We start from the raw sequence: 21,785 nt of genomic DNA, 5'->3' as shown, positions 1-21,785 counted from the left end.
GATAATTTGTTTCGTAGATTCTTCGGGCCAAGTACAATAACTTCAGTTTTGGTCGTGTTTAACATCAAAAAATTTAAGGTCATCCACGTTTTTAAGTCCTTGAGGCAGTCTTGAATTTTATTTAGATGATTAATTTCATCAGGCTTGATTGATAAATATAGTTGAGTATCATCCGCATAACAATGAAAGTTTACAGAATGATTCCTTATAATATTGCCTAACGGAAGCATTTATAGGGTGAACAAAATAGGTCCAAGCACTGAGCCCTGTGGCACTCCATGGCTAACTTTGGTTTGCATGGAAGATTCATCGTTGACACGTACAAACTGAGAGCGTTCAGATAGATAAGACCTAAACCAGCCTAAAGCAGTTCCCTGTATGCCAACTAAGTGCTCTAGTCTTTGCAATAGGATATCATGGTCGATAGTATCAAATGCAGCACTAAGATCGAGTAAGACAAGAATAGAGACAAGTCCCTTGTCAGAGGCTATTAGAAGGTCATTTGTGACTTTAACCAGAGCTGTCTCTGTGCTATGTTGTGTTCTAAAGCCAGACTGAAAATCTTCAAATAAATCATAGTTTCTTAAGTAATCACACAGCTGTTTTGCGACTGCTTTCTCAAGAAGTTTTGAGAGGAACGGAAGATTAGAAATAGGTCTATAGTTGGCTAAAACCTCTGGATCGAGGTTGTGCTTTTTAAGAAGCGGTTTTATCACTGCTACTTTGAATGATTTTGGAACATAGCCTGATAATAAAGACATATTCATAATATTTAATAAAGAAGTGCTAATTAATGGAAAAACTTCTTTTAACAGCTTAGTTGGAATCGGGTCTAAGATACACGTTGATGGTTTAGAAGAGAGAATCATTGAATTTAATTGTTCAAGGTTTATGGCTGAAAGCATTCTAGTTTACTATCTAGTGTAATATTATTAGAACTTACGTTTCCGGGAGCTGTTGATAACACTATACTGGTCAAAGGCAAGAGGTCATTGATTTTGTTTCTAAGAGTAACAATTTTATCGTTAAAAAAGCACATAAAATCATTACTACTGAGTGCTATGGGAATAGAAGGCTCAGTCGAGCTGTGGCTCTCTGTCAGCCTGGCTACAGTGCTGAAAAGAAATCTTGCATTATTCTTATTCTCATCTATTAATGAAGAGTAGTAGGCTGCTCTCGCTTTACGCAGTGCTTTCTTATATTCATTGAGAGTAATATGCCAAATTAAACGAGATTCTTCAAGTTTAGTGGAACGCCATATCCTTTCAAGTTGTCTCGACTTTTGCTTTATTTTGCGGGTTTCGGCATTATGCCATGGAGCTAATCTATGTTGTTTTATTTTCTTCTTTTTCAAAGGAGCAACAGAGTCTAATTTTATTCGCAGCGCATCTGTAGCACTATCAACAACATGATCAATTTGGGGTGGTGTACATTTTATATAAGTTTCCTCCCCTACATGCAGACATGCTATCGAGTTAAGTATTGGTGGAATCTCTTCCTTAAATTTGGCTATAGCACTAACAGATAGGTTTCTGCTGCAGGAGCTTTTGGCTAATGCTTTGTAGTCTAGTAACAGTACTTCAAAAGTTACTAAGAAATGGTCGGATAAAGCAGGATTATGCGGTTCGACTAATAGTTGCTCAATTTCAATACCATAAGTCAGAACAAGGTCAAGAGTGTGATTATAGAAGTGGGTTGGTTTATTTACACTCTGACAGAAACCAACAGAATCTAATATAGAGTTAAATGCAACAGTAAGGCTATTTTTATCATCGTCAACATGAATATTAAAGTCACCTACGATAATTACTTTATCTGTTTTAAGAACCAAAGCTGATAAAAACTCAGAGAATTCTGATAAGAATTCTGAATAAGGACCTGGTGCACGGTACACTGTAACAAATAAGATTGGCTGCAAAGTTTTCCAGGTCGGATGCGTAAGACTGAAAATGAGGCTTTCAAAGGAGGTATAATTTAATTTTTGTTTAGTATTGATAAGTAAACTTGAGTCAAAGATTGCTGCAACTCCACCTCCTCGGCCCGTGCCTCGGGCAATATGAGTATTGATATGGCTGGGTGGAGTGGCCTCATTTATGCTGACATATTCTTCATGTCTCAACCAAGTTTCAGTGAGACAGCATATATCAATATTATAATCTGATATTAAATAATTTACCAGTATTGCTTTAGATGCTAGAGATCTTATGTTTAAGAGACCACATTTAATCTTCCTGTTTTGTTGCACTGTAGTAGTTGTTACATTTACTTTTATTAGGTTATTATGTATGACACCTCTATTAGGTTTTACCTTAAATTGTCCTTGGGCAGACACACACACCGTTAATATTGGGTATTTTATTGGGGTCGGAATTCCTATGGATGACTGCCTAGGAGAGAGCGCAGAGAAGCGTGTAAGACTGTGACTCTGCCTCCTGGTCTCAACTCCAGTTTGTCATGGATTAAGTCCACAGAGCCCTGAAATGTTTGCCGAAATGAGATTTGCACCTTCCAAAGTAGGATGAATGCCGTCTCTCTTAATCAGACCAGGTTTTCCCCAGAAGGCTGTCCAATTATTCACGAAGCCCACATTGTTTGCTGGGCACCACCAAGACAACCAGCGCTGAAATGATGACATGCGGCTATACATGTCATCATTGATCAGATTGGGGAGGGGACCAGAGAAGATTACGGTGTCCGACATTGTCTTAGCATAACTACACACCGACGCCACATTAAGTTTGGTGCATTCTGATTGGCGTAAACGAACATCATTACCACCGACGTGAATAACAATCCTACTGTATTTACGTTTATTTTTTGCCAGCAGTTTAAGATGCGCCTCAACGTCGCCCGCTCTGGCCCCCGGAATGCATGTGACTGTGGAGGCATCGGTCTCTAAATTCACGTGTCTCATAATAGAGCTACCAATAACCAGAGTTGGCTTCTCAGCGGGTGTCTCGCTGAGTGGGGAATATCTGTTAGATACGTGAACGGGTTGGTGGGGACCTGCGGGTTTCGCGTTATGCCCCTTCTGAACAGTCACCCATTCTCCCTGCTGCTCGGGAGTTGCCGGGGGACGGCTAAGAGGAGCTACCTTTTGCCGGTCCGCACCGGCTAACATGGGCTTTACTGTAGCTGAGTTATTTTCTAAGATGCGGAGCCGGGCTTCTATGGCTATGATTCCCGCCTCCAACCTAACAACTATACTACATTTAACACATGTATCGGTACCAGTAAAGGAGGTAGGGGAGTAACCAAACATGAGACAGTTAGAGCAGGAAATAGCACCCGAGGGTGGGGAAAGAGCCATGGCTAGCTATCAAGCTAAAGTAGCTACCGTTAGCAAACCCGAAAAGAGTGTAGGCAACTGTGGAGTTACAGTCGCTAAGAGAAGGAGAGTTTGTGAGTGCTTAAGCTGTAGTAACGTGTGATTACAACGTCAGGCAGTTGCCGTGATCAAGAGTTTTAAAACGATCGATTAAGTTAAGATAACAAGCTATCAGCAACAGAACAGGCACACGGGATACCCGGAGATGACAACAACAACCGGAAGTTACAACATGCTTACCGCAATAGTGGTCCGTGTAGAAACCGACAGACGGTCAGTCAGAAGGGGCAGAAGGGTCTTGGTTTTATCTTTAATGTTTTGATTATATAAGTAGTTGATTATAGTTGTTATATTTTAATTTTAAAATGTTTTATTTTTATTGTATTGTTTTAATATAAAAAAATATTATTACATTTTTTTTTTTTTACACCCAATTATTTATTTGTACCTGCATTTATTTTATGTTTTTATTCTATAATAAAAAATTTTTTTGTTATGTATATTATATTTCTAACATTCGTTTATTTTTGCTAATATAACAAAAACAAAAACCTGACTTGTGTTTTGTTCTCTTCCTAAAAATCTAAAAGAAGCTGTTTTTACTTTCCCGTTTGTAATCAAGGTGTATCAGTCACGTGGCTCCCTGCAGAAATATACACTCAAAGCCTTCAGCTCTAAAGTCCTTCCTAGTATGTTCTACCTTCTGCCCCTCCTCTATAACACTTCCAGTATCCCTCAGGGTCCGTTTTTGGAGACTTTTAGTTTGACGATACAGCCAAGAAAAAAACAAAGTAAAGCAAACAAAGTGAAAATCAGAAAGTATAAATATTCCCGGCAGATGTTAGTGGGTTCCTATCAGGTGCTAGCTTCTCTGTTTGCTGCTTCAGGGTCTGCACGTTGAATTATGACTTCCATTTGTTGCTCTAATTATATTTTCAACATAATACAGATGTGGAGGCCGTCTGCAGATATTTTGGAAATTATGCTTTTTAATACACACACAAAGAAAGACACACACACACACACACACAAATAAATAAATAATAATACACACACACTCATACACTAACAAAAACACACACACACACACACACACACACACACACACACACACACACACACACACACACACACACACACACACACACACACACAGACACACAGACACACACAGACACACACAGACACACACACACACACACACACACACACACACACACACACACACACACACACACACACACACACACACACACAGACGCACACACAGACACACACACAGACACACACAGACACACACACACACACACACACACACACACACACACACACACACACACACACACACACACACACACTCATACACTAACAAAAACACACACACACACACACACACACACACACACACACACACAGACAGACACACACACACACACACACACACACACACACACACACACACACACACACACACACACACACAGACACACACACAGACACACACAGACACACACACACACACACACACAGACACACACACACACACACACACACACACACACACACACCGACTTCATATCTTTGGTTGGAAAAATCCCTCCAATTGAATATATATTTAATGAAATAGAGTAATGTTGCGAAACTATTCATCAGATATCTTAAATCATTTTTGCAATCCCAGCACGAGTCAAAAAAATACCAATTGGTTATTTTTTCCAACTCGTGGTTTTTCTCCCTCTCTTAAAACCCTTTCCTTTCTCCCTGCTTCTCCTCTGTTGCCCTTGGCTTCCCTCTCAGTTCATGTGTTCAAACCAAATTGAATTATCCACATAATCATGTAGTAATAATTGCACGTCTGGATTGAAAAGGTGCACAGGTAATTGTTAATATCTGAAATAACCTGCAACGCTCCACAGTTACACCGTTACTCACATGATGTCTCCCCCAGTCTGTCTCCCCCAGTCTGTCTCTCACTCTGCTGTGTTTCCACTGGTTTCTCTGCTCCCTCTCCTCCTCCCTCCATCTCCTTTCCTCCATCACCCCTTCCCTTCGCTCTGTTATTCTAGCTAAGTGTAGATTTCTGCAACTCAGCACTGCTTAAGCTCAGGACAAAGTTATAGTTGGCCTCCTGCTCACCTTTTTGATTTTTTTCTTGTTAAAATTCCCCGCTACTTTTTTTTGCAAAACTTCCCGTGCGGCTCGTCCACAAACACATCTCCAAACCTGGAGTCGTAAAGTCTCTCGGCCTCTGCATCTGCACGGTTGACACATGTAAACGTGCGGGAGGTGTGTGGCGCAGTGGACAGGTTCAAACCCCACTGCAGTCAGCATGTCGTTGTGTCCCTGAGACACTTCACAGTATTGAGTATGTAAGTGGCTTTGGATAAAAGCTTCTAACAAGTGACATGTCATGTGATGTAATGTAAACCTGAATGCTGTTTGGAGACAAAGCCGATAGAAAGGAAACGATGTTCAGACCGGTTTGATTTATTAAAGGGGAGTTTTGAGGAAGTGGCGCCACTTAAAGGGGAGGTGGGAGGTGAATTTAAATGAGTTTTCGAAGAGCGAAAGGAAGCGGAAGAAGAATTAATGTGCAAAATGATCAGATTTATCAGTTTTTATTATTGTAATGTATGTTTTTATATATTTTACAACATTTCACCTTTTGTTGACCTGCATAATTACTGTAGGGCAAGTTTATTTATTACATTACATTGCATTTAGCTGACGCTTTTATTTAGTGCATTCGACCAAGAAGATACGCACTCGAGGAACACAGAATCAAATCAGGTTTCATAAAGCCAAAACATTTATGAAGCACATTTCAACAACAAGGCAATTAACAAAAGCATTAAAGTCATAGTACAAAAGAAACTTCGTAACAAATACATTTAAATACGTAAAGAAACTGTTATTAAAAAGTATATATTACCATTTAAACCATCTGCAATAGAATAAGACAGGTGTACAGTACAAGAATAAAAAGTGCAGTTTAACACATGAATGGTTATTTGATTTAATCAAAGACAGTGGTACAAAAAAGAATATTCAGTCTTGATTTAAAACAAGTTTTCTGGGAGTTTGTTCCAGATATATGGAGCTTAAAACATAATGCTGCGTCTGCATGATTGGTGTAGGTAATGCAGACGTACAAACCAAATATTTGTAGTTATTAATTTGCAAATATCTGTAAACTTTGAGAGGGGACACCTTCCATAGGGCGGAGAAGATGGAGGGAGATGCAACACGAAAAGGAAAGATATTGTTAGATAATCTTTCATTTCCGGTATGTTTCCTTCCCCCAGGAGTTCCCAGGGTTCTTCAGTCCAGGTTCAGTCTCCCTCTGGCGTTGATGTGTGTCCCTTCCTCTCCGGCCAAAACCACCAAGTTTAAGATCACCGTGGATACCAACCAGCCTCCAGTCGATCTCAGCACCCTCTTCCCAGGTAACACACACACACACACACACACACACACACACACACACACACACACACACACACACACACACACACACACACACACACACACACACACACACACACACACACACACACACACACACACACACACACACACACACACACACACACACAGCTTAATGTGAAGCATGCATACCAAGGTATTAAAGCTAAACAAAAATTATAATAAAAAAAGTTACACAATTGAAAAAAAACCACATCCTGTAACAGTTCTGAGGATTTAGCAGTAGGGATGCCAGCGATTATTCGATTTTTCAAATATCCGTTACAATCTCCATAATCTGAAATTATTTTTTAAAATTCGATTTTATTTATATATTTTTTTATTATTATTTATGTTTTTCTTATTTTTCCTGGCTTAGTTTCAACCAAAAATATAGACTAATGCTAATAATATTATTAATAATTGATTAATATTCGCCAGGGCTGTCCGATTTTCTAATTTGATCATGGTCAGTTTCTGGCATCCCTATTTAGCAGCCAGGTCTATATGGCACAGTTATTAACGGCATATATATATATATATATATATTGCACATTGGTATTTAACAACAAAGAGTATTATAGTCAGTTTTCATTTCTTAAAAATCCCAACACATTGTTAAAGCGCAGGAAGGCCAAAAAGACACGAGCATGATCGGAAAGCTTGGAAAGGGAATGAGAGAAATGTGAAGCTGTGCATGTGTGTATACATTCATAGATGCAGTGTAATCAACTGTTATGTATCTGTGTGTGGTTGTGTATTTATACGAGTGTATTTATTTATTTCTGATTCCCTACGTGTGTGTGTGAGCCCTGGGAATCTCTGTTCTGCCTCTCAGTTATCTGACCATCAGCTACAATCAGCAGCAGCTCTGACGTCTAAACACACACTCGCTGCCCTTTGTGGGCAGAGGGGTTTGTGTAAGCTCACGTGTGTGTGTCTTTGTGAGCAGTGTGACTGTATCTCCTGCTCCTTTTGTTGGCGTCTTGCATCACGATACGCCGTCATATCTGTCTCATCGCGCTGCCGTCTGTCTTTGTCTCCCTCGCAGAGTTTTCAACAAAATCTGAAGATAAGGAGGGGAATAGTTTGGCTTTCCAGTTCCTGGCGGGAGCCAAGGTGACCGTGGTAGCTTCAAAGACCTCCCGTGAGTCTCACTGCAGCACCACATAGTCCACATGCTGAACGGGATTCTCACCCGTTTACCTCCATTAAAGGTCCCCTGTTAAACTGTTTTCCATCAACATATCACAGGTCTCAGATATATACAGAACCTGTCTCTGATTGGCTGACACACCAAACAGATCATTGCAGCATTACCCATAATCCCCTCTGTTTCAGCCCTGTTTCCAAAGTGCTGATTCTCTGTCCGTTACTTTAGATGAAAATAAGGAGCCCCTCCCCACGCCCCTCTGAGAGACATTTGGTTAAAAAGAACTCAATGGTGCTCTAGGAGGAGATTCAGGTGATAAGGAGGGGGAGGGTACCTAGGTTGCTGATTGGCTAATGGTTACACAAGCCAAAACATCGTTATGACATCATAAAGTGGCCAAAATCTGATCAGCTCATTTTCAGACAGGTTTTTATAGAAATGGATCAAAAAGAGAGAGAATCTTTGTTCCTGAAACTTTCAGAGTCTCTTTCCACAGAGGGGACACATGTTGATGTAGAAGAGACATGAAGAAGAGGGGACACATGTTGATGTAGAAGAGACATGGAGAAGAGGGGACACATGTTAATGTAGAAGAGACATGAAGAAGAGGGGACACATGTTGATGTAGAAGAGACATGAAGAAGAGGGGACACATGTTGATGTAGAAGAGGGGACACATGTTAATGTAGAAGAGACATGGAGAAGAGGGGACACATGTTAATGTAGAAGAGACATGAAGAAGAGGGGACACATGTTGATGTAGAAGAGACATGAAGAAGAGGGGACACATGTTGATGTAGAAGAGGGGACACATGTTAATGTAGAAGAGACATGAAGAAGAGGGGACACATGTTGATGTAGAAGAGACATGAAGAAGAGGGGACACATGTTGATGTAGAAGAGACATGAAGAAGAGGGGACACATGTTGATGTAGAAGAGACATGAAGAAGAGGGGACACATGTTGATGTAGAAGAGGGGACACATGTTAATGTAGAAGAGGGGACACATGTTAATGTAGAAGAGACATGAAGAAGAGGGGACACATGTTGATGTAGAAGAGACATGAAGAAGAGGGGACACATGTTGATGTAGAAGAGACATGAAGAAGAGGGGACACATGTTGATGTAGAAGAGACATGAAGAAGAGGGGACACATGTTGATGTAGGAGAGACATGAAGAAGAGGGGACACATGTTGATGTAGAAGAGACATGAAGAAGAGGGGACACATGTTGAGGTAGAAGAGACATGAAGAAGAGGGGACACATGTTGATGTAGAAGAGACATGAAGAAGAGGGGACACATGTTGATGTAGAAGAGACATGAAGAAGAGGGGACACATGTTGAGGTAGAAGAGACATGAAGAAGAGGGCACACATGTTGATGTAGAAGAGACATGGAGAAGAGGGGACACATGTTGATGTAGAAGAGACATGAAGAAGAGGGGACACATGTTGAGGTAGAAGAGACATGAAGAAGAGGGCACACATGTTGATGTAGAAGAGACATGAAGAAGAGGGGACACATGTTGATGTAGAAGAGACATGAAGAAGAGGGGACACAAGTTGATGTAGGAGAGACATGAAGAAGAAGGGACACATGTTGATGTAGGAGAGACATGGAGAAGAGGGGACACATGTTGATGTAGAAGAGACATGAAGAAGAAGGGACACATGTTGATGTAGGAGAGACATGAAGAAGAGGGGACACATGTTGATGTAGAGGAGACATGGAGAAGAGGGGACACATGTTGATGTAGAAGAGACATGAAGAAGAGGGGAGACGTGTTGATGTAGAAGAGACATGAAGAAGAGGGGACACATGTTCATGTAGAAGAGACATGGAGAAGAGGGGACACATGTTGATGTAGAAGAGACATGAAGAAGAGGATTTTGCATAATAGGTGACCTTTAAACCATGTGACTAGTAATTAAATCAGGGATATCAGAATCATAATTCTCTTATAAGCTCCACAGCGGGTACAGCGTTTCAGTAAAAGTGAAATGACAGATAAAAGGCAAGCAATACTAAAGTAGCTAACCTGTTGAATATATAGAAAAAGCACATATTATTACAAAACAATCATAACGTACTCATCCATGGCTAAAAAATGAGCAGCGGCGTTTAAATAGCTGCTACATTGCACGTACAACTGACTACTGTTATTGCACAGTAGGATTATCAAAATAAGTATATACTGTATAATGCATATTACAGGTGTATTGCAATATCTCAACAGTCTGTATGTGTGAGGGTCTACCAGGCAGCAGGGCTTATATTTTTAAATTCAACATCAGAGAGTCCTGATATTGTCTGAGTGACACTCTGAGATGGACTCCAATTATATCTTTCAACATCTTTTGGTTACACAGATATCCTTTGCTTCAATTCTAATTCTTATAACCCATTTAAACATCTTGGTAACTTTTTTAGTTTTTTCACAGCCTTTTAACACTAGAACAGCCAACAGGTCAATTTTACCCGCAGCTGTTTTTTGATTGTATGTAACTTTTTTTCAATAAAATTAGCAACGCCTTTTGTCTACTGCGGTTCCTTATAGATAGAGGGATAGATTGAGAGAGAGAGAGAGATAGATAGTTATAGATAGATAGAGAGAGAGGGATAGAGGGATTTGTACCTAAACAAAACACAAGTCTAACACCAATCGTTTAAATCAGCACTGGTAGCGATATTTTATACTTCATGCTATCTGCACAAACGATGTCATATGAAAAGCTGAGAGTCCACAGATTCTATTGGTATAGGTTTCATCCCTGTGCGATCAAAGCTCACTGTTCTACATGATAAATAAAAGAACATTGTACCTTGAAAATCAATAGCGGGTACATTTGACCCGTTGGCGGTTTTAGGTATCCGGCGACCTCTGGCGGTTCTAGTGTTAATATAGAGATACTATCTTTGACTTTTCTCTCTACTTCCAAAGTCACATCAAAGTGCTTGTCATGTTCGTTGACAGTTCTAATTGTCATGTTCACATACCCTGCCTGAATGTGTGTGTCTGTGTGTTTGTCAGAGCGTTACCGCGTTCAGAGCGACCGCTTTGAGGACATGTGGTTGGTGGTGAATGAGTTGGTGCAGAGATTCGATCAGCATTTCTCCACACTGGGAGTGAAAGACTTCAAGAAGAGCTTCAGTGGACCGCTCCCCCTGCAGGAGTACTTCCTGTCTGTAGACCATCACTTCCAGGTACACACGAGAGTTCAACCATAAATCAGGTCCTATGTCTGTTCCGAACCCCTTTTCCTTAACCTCACTCAAATACATTGATGTGGCGTTACGGATTTAAAGGAAATGTTGATTAATTTCACAGTAATTTGCCTTTTGGTTTAACATATAAGCAATTTAGAAAGTTAGAACAAAGGGTGCAAAATGATTAACAAGCACTGTAGCTTACTTGATCTGCGTTTGTCAATCATGATACTTTGTTTCCGTGGGACAGAATGATCTCTTTACATTTTTTGAAGGATTTTCCATTGTATCCTCTGCTAAAAAGAGATAATTAAGGAGCCATTGAAGCTCCTCTCCTCTCATCTAGAGAATTCAAACAGCTCGTATCATGGCTGCTACTTATTCCAGGTCACTCCGTTAGAAACGTTCCTGAGAAAAAAAGACAAATTGGTCTCAACTAATTTACCCTGAGAGTTTCCTAAACAATGTGTGTGTGTGTGTGTGTGTGTGTGTGTGTGTGTGTGTGTGTGTGTGTGTGTGTGTGTGTGTGTGTGTGTGTGTGTGTGTGTGTGTGTGTGTGTGTGTGTGTGTGTGTGTGTGTGTGTGTGTGTGTGTGTGTGTGTGTGTGTGTGTGTGTGTGTGTGTGTGTGTGTGTGTGTTAGCTGCGTGTCAGTGCTCAGCAGTACCAGGATCTGCTGTCCGAGCGGGCCGTCCAGTTCCGAGCCATCCAGCGCCGCCTGCTGACCCGGTTCAAAGACAAGACCCCGGCCCCGCTCCAGAACCTGGACACACTGCTGGATGCCACGTACAGCCAGGTGAGACACACACACACACACACACACACACACACACACACACACACACACACACACACACACACACACACACACACACACACACACACACACACACACACACACACACACACAATTCACTCTTGCACTGCTGATATGGATATCATTCCTTCAAAACATCTCTCAAAACTCACTTATTCACTTTCAAAATGTCAACCATTTTACTCCGCACTTGGACTAGGCCTACTGTCTATGTTTTTCTTTGAACTGTTTCTGTTCTGATTTTATGTAAAGCGTCTTTGAGCATTAGTGCTGTGATGAAAACATTATATATCTTATCTTATTCAACATCTCACTACGGCTGTTTCTGCTCACCCTGCGGTATCAGCAGACTTGTTTCTAGTTTCTAGAAAAGCTTCTCAGTTGATGATAAACACATGCAATTCCCCATAAAACCAAATGTGTTAATCAAATAAAAGGTGTTGGTATTTAGAAGCTTTCATGATGCAGCCACAGAATGAAAAAGGAGAAAGTTCTTGTGAAAAAAAGTACCCTAGAGATAGTTTCACCACTTTCTTATGCTGTCTTTCATTAACACACACACACACACACACACACACACACACACACACACACACACACACACACACACACACACACACACACACACACACACACACACACACACACACACACACACACACACACACACACACACACACACACACACACACACAGCAATGACGTGTCAGTGCAGATTTACAGTGTGAGAGTTGCATTCTGCTGATTTATTGGACTTCCTCTCTTTAGGTGATTAGCTGTGAGCTCACACCCATTCACACACATGCAAGCAGTCATATTACTGTGAACGGACACAATCTGTTACACACACTTGTACCTGCACGCTCATGTGTATTAATGTATGTGTGTGTGCTGTAGCTGAGGTCAGTGTAAAGCTGATTTTGAAACAAAGCAGCCGTTTAGCTTTTGTCTCGCTCTCTGTTTAAGTTTGACATACTGTAGGGTGGAGCTGCATTAAGTGTGTGTGTGTGTGTGTGTGTGTGTGTGTGTGTGTGTGTGTGTGTGTGTGTGTGTGTGTGTGTGTGTGTGTGTGTGTGTGTGTGTGTGTGTGTGTGTGTGTGTGTGTGTGTGTGTGTGTGTGTGTGTGTGTGTGTGTGTGTGTGTGTGTGTGTGTGTGTGTGTGTGTGTGTGTGTGTGTGTGTGTGTGTGTGTGTGTGTGTGTGTTAGAGAGAGAGAGGGAGAGAGAGAGTCAAAGGGATGGTTCCTTGCCCCTGCTGTTTACTCTGCAGCCTGACTTGGCGGTCATCAGCCCCACCGTCCATTAGCTTCTCGTTAGCGTAGCGAGGCTGTGTGACTTCATCCGCTCATTAGCCGCTGAGGCTGTCAGTGCGTCAGCGTTTGGCTCTCTGTGATCTCACACACACTCTCTCTTCTCTAACAATACACTAATTTAACGCACAGTTACTCCCAAAGTTCAATGGGAGCAAATTAATGAGCTTGTTGAAGTTTCTAATGCCGTTGTAATTCAAATAAACAGCGTTCACCTCAGGCTGGCTACGGATGCAAGTCAGGCAGTCAGTTCTTCATTGAAATGTTAATATTCTCACTTTGTTTATAATCAGCAGCATTTACTGTAATCATACAGTATCAGCAGTCATTTATTTCCTTACAAATATATCAATATTGTTTGAACATTAACATTAATAATTAAGCGTCCATTAAAACATTTGTAAACTCCCAAGCTGACCCCTCATTCCCTCCAGATAAATAAGCAAACACACAACAGAGTTTTACATTGAGTAAGTTAATACACGTATTTAAAGATAATTGGTCCATTAAGTGAAAGGTCACGCACATTTTAACAGAATGAAATTATTCCTTTGCAATATGTAAAGAATTTCTTTGGGGCTCTATTCTGCTGATGTTCAGGGGTATATCAGTATATAGTGTATCTACTTTAAAGAGTCCTCTCCTGCTGATGTTCAGGTGTATATCAGTATATAGTGTATCTACTTTAAAGAGTCCTCTCCTGCTGATGTTCAGGTGTATATCAGTATGTAGTGTCTCTACTTTAAAGAGTCCTCTCCTGCTGATGTTCAGGTGTATATCAGTATGTAGTGTCTCTACTTTAAAGAGTCCTCTCCTGCTGATGTTCAGGTGTATATCAGTATGTAGTGTCTCTACTTTAAAGAGTCCTCTCCTGCTGATGTTCAGGTGTATATCAGTATGTAGTGTCTCTACTTTAAAGAGTCCTCTCCTGCTGATGTCCAGGTGTATATCAGTATGTAGTGTCTCTACTTTAAAGAGTCCTCTCCTGCTGATGTTCAGGTGTATATCAGTATGTAGTGTCTCTACTTTAAAGAGTCCTCTCCTACTTATGTTCAGGTGTATATCAGTATGTAGTGTCTCTACTTTAAAGAGTCCTCTCCTGCTGATGTTCAGGTGTATCTCAGTATTTAGTGTCTCTACTTTAAAGAGTCCTCTCCTGCTGATATTCAGGTGTATCTCAGTATGTAGTGTCTCTACTTTAAAGAGTCCTCTCCTGCTGAAATTCAGGTGTATCTCAGTATGTAGTGTCTCTACTTTAAAGAGTCCTCTCCTGCTGAAATTCAGGTGTATCTCAGTATGTAGTGTCTCTACTTTAAAGAGTCCTCTCTTGCTGATGTTCAGGTGTATATCAGTATGTAGTGTCTCTACTTTAAAGAGTCCTCTCCTGCTGATGTTCAGGTGTATATAAGTATGTAGTGTCTCTACTTTAAAGAGTCCTCTCCTGCTGATATTCAGGTGTATCTCAGTATGTAGTGTCTCTACTTTAAAGAGTCCTCTCCTGCTGAAATTCAGGTGTATCTCAGTATGTAGTGTCTCTACTTTAAAGAGTCCTCTCCTGCTGATGTTCAGGTGTATATCAGTATGTAGTGTCTCTACTTTAAAGAGTCCTCTCCTGCTGATATTCAGGTGTATCTCAGTATGTAGTGTCTCTACTTTAAAGAGTCCTCTCCTGCTGATGTTCAGGTGTATCTCAGTATGTAGTGCCTCTACTTTAAAGAGTCCTCTCCTGCTGATGTTCAGGTGTATATCAGTATGTAGTGTCTCTACTTTAAAGAGTCCTCTCCTGCTGATGTTCAGGTGTATATCAGTATGTAGTGCCTCTACTTTAAAGAGTCTTCTCCTGCTGATGTTCAGGTGTATATCAGTATGTAGTGCCTCTACTTTAAAGAGTCCTCTCCTGCTGATGTTCAGGTGTATATCAGTATGTAGTGCCTCTACTTTAAAGAGTCCTCTCCTGCTGATGTTCAGGTGTATATCAGTATGTAGTGCCTCTACTTTAAAGAGTCCTCTCCTGCTGATGTTCAGGTGTATATCAGTATGTAGTGTCTCTACTTTAAAGAGTCCTCTCCTGCTGATGTTCAGGTGTATATCAGTATGTAGTGTCTCTACTTTAAAGAGTCCTCTCCTGTTGATGTTCAGGTGTATATCAGTATGTAGTGTCTCTACATGTCTCCATGCTTTAATGTTCAAAAAGCTCTTTATTGTTCTCATACTGTCTGTGCTGCAGCACCTCTTTTCACCCTCTGTCTGAAACCAGAGGTCCAGTCTGCTCTGATTGGTTAGCTGGCTGGCTCTGTTGTGATTGGTCAACCGCTTAGAGTTGTCCCGCCTCTTACCCTATCAGGTACAAACACACAGGGATGTTAGCCATTACAGACCATTTATATGCACTCATACACTATATGAAAGGGAAAACCCCCAAAGCATAATAAGGCCTCTCCTAATCGTCTACTTAGAATAAAAACGTACATATATGAAGTGTTTATGTAGAAGTTATGTGCTGTCCCCTAAAGTTGAATAACAGACCTGACACTCTCTTGAATGATTCCTTGATATCTTACAAAGGAGACTCGAAACAAGCGGATTCAAATTTAGATTAATGAGAAAAAGCTTCAATACTTACAACTTTGTTTATACTCATAGTACGTTAAATAACATGCACGATATCAAGATGTGTTTTTCAGCACGTCATCATGACCTCTTAGTAAATGTCAGGATGTCTATTTTGATATATTTATTTACTTTAACACTTCGTACTTTGCATTTCTTGACTTCCACTGTGCAGTTTGAACGACGAAACGCCACTCTCCTTCCCTCCTCCAGCTCTTCCTCTCTGCCTGATATCTTTCTCTGATATCTCGCCTCCTGAAGCTAATGCTCTCTGCTGTCACTCCTGTCCATCAGCCCTTCTTCCTCTCCCTCTCTCCCTCTCTTCGCCTTCCTCCCTTCCCGCCATCCAGCGGCTCGTATGCGGGAAGTTTCTGACACACTATACACTCTGTAATGTATACACACCCGCCATAATGGAGGCTATCGACGGCTGGTCGGAAGAGTGATGAATGCGTCAAATTAATAATTCATGTCAGTGTTTGGCTGCAGAGGGCCGGGGATGGATCAGCAGTTTGTCTTCTGTGAGAGGCTGGATTTCAAGAGAATACATCAGATGCTCGTTTTTAATAACATGTTGACAAGTGGGATAAGACTACAAATCAAATATGCTTTTCAATTGGATGATTTACCAAGACTTGTTATTTCCTTTTTGCATCTGTCTCTGTGTATTTATATCTCTTTTTCAGTCACAGTTTTGACTTCCCAGACTGTTTGATTTAATTTCCAACCTTTTTGTAATGTATCATAATATCTATCGTTCTTTTTTACGTGACATCCCTTCAGTTTGAGCCTTTTCCAATGATATTCTCTGTTCTTACTCGCTCATGTCATCCCTCTTTTGACAATAAGTTGCTAAATACATTTTAAAGTAGTTAAAGTGTTTAACTTGTTTCCCTCTTCCGGTCACAGCTTCCGGCTTTCCAAGAAAATACTCACTTTTAAAACATTTTATATTTCTATCGTCATCTGTATTCTCTGTAAAGTAATTCAATTTTTCCAACAATTATCAGACATTTTGATGAAGCTAAATAAACCTTTTAACAGTCATTCAATTAGTTTAATGAGTTCCCCCTTTAGTTGAACACCCAGAGGCCCTTCAGATGTCTCTGTGTGTTAAGGTGGACATTATTCCTTCTGCTTCCAGTCTAATCCTTTATTCCAACCAATATCAGGCGTTTTAATTGATGATTTCCTGGTCAAAAACCTTCCCCAGGTGAAACCTTATACGACTCTTTAGAAAGGCGATATATTGCGGGTGTTTACCTCGTGAATCCGAGGCTCCCTGCCAGCAATCACACCGTCAGAAAGGCAGGGGAATGTGTGGCCAATCAGGAATGCCGGTGAACCAGCCACCTCTTTCATTTGGGCCCAGAGGAATGTCTGCTGGGTAAATGTTCTGCATCAATCTTAGGTGATGGGGGGGATTTTCCCCTCGTTAGCGGTGTGTGTTTGTGTGTGTGTCTCTCTCCACATGCTCCGTCAGAGATAAGAGGAACGGGCTCCCTGTGAGAAGCCTCTGTGGTCGGCTGTGCATTTATGCAGCGGAGGATAATATTTCCATTGTTCGTGCTGCCTTTATGAGCCTATATTTTATTCATGAATTCCTGAGAGCCACGTCTGACTTCATATGTGCAGGAAACTTTTTCATCTGCCGACCACTGTGGCTGGACTCCAAAATACACCCCACATGATGGATGAGTTTGAGAATAGAGTGAATGATTATGTGATACGTGTCACTGTAGAGAAGACAAACCAGGTATGGATCAAATTCACAAAGTTTGTTTGGTCGCTGATGGTAATTTGCAGCTCGGCTCGGTCTGTCTTCTGTCCTGATCTGAGGTGTGTTTCTCCTCCACCTCCCTGCCCCCGTCACTCCTTAAAAAGCCATCAGTCATCACGGCCCCTCTTGTTTTACACTCTCCCCTCTAACTGGTGTTTGATTAATCTGTGGCAGCCAGAGATTAGCCTGGCGCTAGTGCTCCGCTGCTAACTCACCTCTCAAATCCAAAGGGGAAACCCCGGGAGTGTCACTCAAAGAAATAAAAAAGACGTTTCTGGAAATGGATGAGGTGAGGACCAAAGAGGGCAGAACAAAGTGAGGGAGACTTCTCAGTTCCCATACAATTTTTCCCTGGCGCTGTTTCCTCTGGAGGTGAAACGTCCGTCATGTGTTAGCATTAGCGCTGGGCTAGCGAGGGGCAAAAGTACACACATCCTTTACTCAAGTAGAAGTACAGATACTCGTGTTTAAAAATACTCTGGTGAAAGTAGAAGTACTGACTAAACTTCTTTACTCAAGTCAAAGTAAAGAGGCTTTGAAATGTACTTCAGTAAAAAGTACCCATAACTAGCAGCTGTTTTAAAGAGTACCTGACCTCCCTTTATATTAATAGAACAATAATGTCATTGTTAGCTAATGAATGTTTCCATGGTGACCAACGGCAACATGACAACGTTTTCATTGGTCCCTCTTCTTTAGAGAAGACCAGGAAATGATGGATACACGGATCGTGTTCAAATCAATAGGCACGCAATGACTCTAAATAATAATGATCACGCCACCAAACACACATTCAGACTAAAGGAACCAGCCTGTTTGGAAAATGAGAGAAGTAGAAAGTACAGGTATTTGTGTTCAACATGTAAGAAGTAGAAAGTACAGGTATTTGTGTTCAACATGTAAGAAGTAGAAAGTACAGGTATTTTTGTTCCAAATGTAAGAAGTCAAAGTAAAAAGTCGTCAGAAAAATAAGTGGTGGAGTAAAGTACTGACACCAGAAACATGTACTTAAGTACAGTAACGAAGTATTTGTACTCCACTACTTCCCTCTGAGCTGAAGCTAAGCCTGTAATTATGAGTTCAAACGCTGGAGGAGGCGACCTGCTGACGGACGGGGTGACAGACAGGCCGTCCAGGGGCCTCGCGGGGCCCCTAATGGAGGCCTCTGGTAGACAGCAGCTTGATTTATCTGGCCCCAAATGGAGCTCTAAACATGGCCAAACACAGATCCCACTGTGGAGCAGGACCACCACCACTAACAGGCGGCCCTCTCACTGCCTGTGTCTATGTGTGTATCTCAGAGTGCATGAGGAAGTGTGCATTTCCACCATGTATATGTATATATATGTGTACTCTTGTTTCATTTGGCCATTTGTGTGTTTTCCCATCCATAACTGTGTGTTTGTGTGTAATCATATTTCAGTAGAGTTGTGTCATGCGTGGATGGAGACGTTGTAGAGTGACTGTGTTCGTGTGCAGAAAGTTAGTGTTTGTTCGTATAAGTGCAACATTTGAGTAGATTATCCCTGCTTGTTTATCTTTCCTGTGTTTGCACCAGAGGTCTTTATGGGTTCAAGAGTTTGGACCATATCCAAACGGATTTACGGAGCAGCTACTCAAACCTGACGTGCATAAATATATTTTCAGGAAAAGATACATATAGGGCAGCAGAACGGTACTCAACCAATTAACGAGCAAAACACAACTTCATTCAGGTACGATTTTGAGATGGAACGTGACGTCGGCTCCATGAAATGCTTCTCTTTGTTAAGTATCAGGAACATACGTGGTCTAATTCTAAAAAAACAGTCCTCCTAACTCAATATTTGATCTGTTTGATTTAATCTAAATCATCATTTTGTTCTCAGTTCTCGAAGAAGTACACAGATAATTTACTTAAGTAAAATTATAAATACTATGGTATTAAAATACTCCACTGCAAGTCAAAGTCCTGATTTCTAAATGAACATAAGTAAAAGTACAACATTATTAGCATCGAAAAGTACTTTTGTACTTAGAGTACAAAAAGTACAAGTACTCATTCTGCACAATTGCATGTTTCTGAATAATATAAAATATAAAAGTCATATTTGATAAATTAACTTTAAGTATCAAAAGTAAAAGTACTCATAATGGATCTTTTTACAGTATTATATTATCATTCTTATTATTTTATCCAGTTTTTATACACGTTAGAGCTGTGGTTGGTCAATGTGGACCAAATTCTGAAATGTTAAATACTATGTACATTAGTACATGCATGCACTGCATTATAACATATCAGCATGTGTTTTTATACGTACAAAAAGTAACTGTGAGTTTTATAATAAATGTATTTTGCGTCTGTAATGCAGCGTAGTAGTATTATGAAGTAGTACGAAATGGAAATACTCAAGTAAAGTATAAACATCAAAAAAGTACAATACTTGAATAAATGTACTTAGGTACTTTCCACCACTGCTTTAAGGAGTTTTTTTTAAGGTAAAGTTAAGTATATTTCATTAAATATACGGAGGATAAGTCCCTCCTCTTTCAGGGTCTCCCATTGGACCTTTTTAAGCAGATATATATACATATATGCAAAATAATTGTTTATATAATTAAGCTGGACACCGGAAAGGAAGGAACTCTGCATCTGATCAAATAGTTAAACATGTTGTACATTACTCAAAGTAATGTATTAAAACATATATATTTGATTGTGGAACTGACCAGTGATTCACATTGGCTTCCTGTATTGGATACAGGGTTGTGTGTGTGCTGCAGCCTGCTTTTATCTGCACTTGTACTCTTGACACAGTTGACTTTCTAGTGTGTTTGAACAAGTGTGTGTTCATGCACAGAGAGTGTGTGTGTGGTGTGTGTGAATGGCAGGCTCTTAGGTGCTCTGTGTGTTTGTGTATCAGATTAAAGGGCCGACGGGAGCCGAGGAACTTCCTCCCTCTCTCTCTCGATCATTTTCTGACTTCCCTCAGAAGATGTTTCACCCCAGGTACACACACATGTACACCCATCAGTGCTTTCTCTCTCTCTCTCACACACACACACACACACACACACACACACACACACACACACACACACACACACACACACACACACACACACACACACACACACACACACACACACACACACACACACACACACACACTGAGACCCCTCTGGAGGCTGAATGGAGCACAGAGGTGTGACGGTGGTCTGGTTTGTTTTTCCTCCGACAGTTTGTTTATGTGACTGTCTGTCTTATCACTGAAAGGCTGTCTTTCATTCAGCTGACTGACGAGCGATGCTGTGTGTGTGTGTGTGTGTGTGTGTGTGTGTGTGTGTGTGTGTGTGTGTGTGTGTGTGTGTGTGTGTGTGTGTGTGTGTGTGTGTGTGTGTGTGTGTGTGTGTGTGTGTGTGTGTGTGTGTGTGTGTGTGTGTGTGTGTGTGTGTGTGTGTGTGTGTGTGTGTGTGTGTGTGTGTGTGTGTGTGTGTGTTTGTGTGTGTGGGGTGAGATTTTGTCTTTTCCTCCCACGATGATGAGCCTCCTGAGGCGGTTCAGGAGCTCGCTGTAGATATTGTGATAAGAACAGTACAAGTAGAACGAGTCTACAATTTCAAGTAGTACAAATAACTTCTTGAAAAAAGACTAAAATTAAACGTTTTCACGATCCAAACAGGTTGTTCTCCACTCATGCATTTGACCACCCCTTCCCTGTCTCTCTGCTCACAATGTCCGGTTAAAATTAATTTAAATAAATGAGAATATGCAGGCCAGGAATCAGCCAATGTTGAGAAGAAATATTTAATTATTAGGACATAAATCTTTAAATTCCAGGAAGCAAGACGTCATTAAAAATGTTGTTTGGAGTTAAGCTGATTCTGATTGGTCTGTGTTAACCCTCGATATATCAGCGGGATCAGATAACCGTTCAGTGACGGAGTTTTAGTTTTCAGCCCCGCCCTGAACTCCAGACGCAGTCCAGTCTGGATCTAATTCCTCCCAGTTCCCTCAGGCTTGATCAGATCAAATTTCATTTCAGTTATCGCCATATTTTAATCAAGTCCGGGTCATTAAACGCTGCAGCTGGAGAACACGATCCACATCGGTTCCAGCAGTCCATCGAGTA

The 21,785-nt window shown here is 40.9% G+C and overlaps 1 protein-coding gene across 1 annotated transcript in view; it reads left to right on the top strand.

The window, feature by feature from the left end:
• The window catches only part of bbs9 (Bardet-Biedl syndrome 9), a 193,393-nt gene that overhangs the window by 48,874 nt on the left and 122,734 nt on the right, over nucleotides 1–21,785 (top strand). Inside the window, exons 10-13 of the mRNA XM_079640904.1 lie at nucleotides 6,634–6,774; nucleotides 7,845–7,940; nucleotides 10,982–11,154; nucleotides 11,799–11,951. Of these exons, the coding sequence (XP_079497030.1) occupies nucleotides 6,634–6,774; nucleotides 7,845–7,940; nucleotides 10,982–11,154; nucleotides 11,799–11,951 (563 nt within the window). The remainder of the gene's footprint in view (nucleotides 1–6,633; nucleotides 6,775–7,844; nucleotides 7,941–10,981; nucleotides 11,155–11,798; nucleotides 11,952–21,785) is intronic.

The sequence above is a fragment of the Notothenia rossii genome, assembly GCF_949606895.1.
Source record: "Notothenia rossii genome assembly, chromosome: 7".
Lineage (NCBI taxonomy): Eukaryota > Metazoa > Chordata > Actinopteri > Perciformes > Nototheniidae > Notothenia > Notothenia rossii.
The sequence above is the reverse complement of the archived record's forward strand: the minus strand, read 5'-3'. Positions and strand labels throughout refer to the sequence as shown.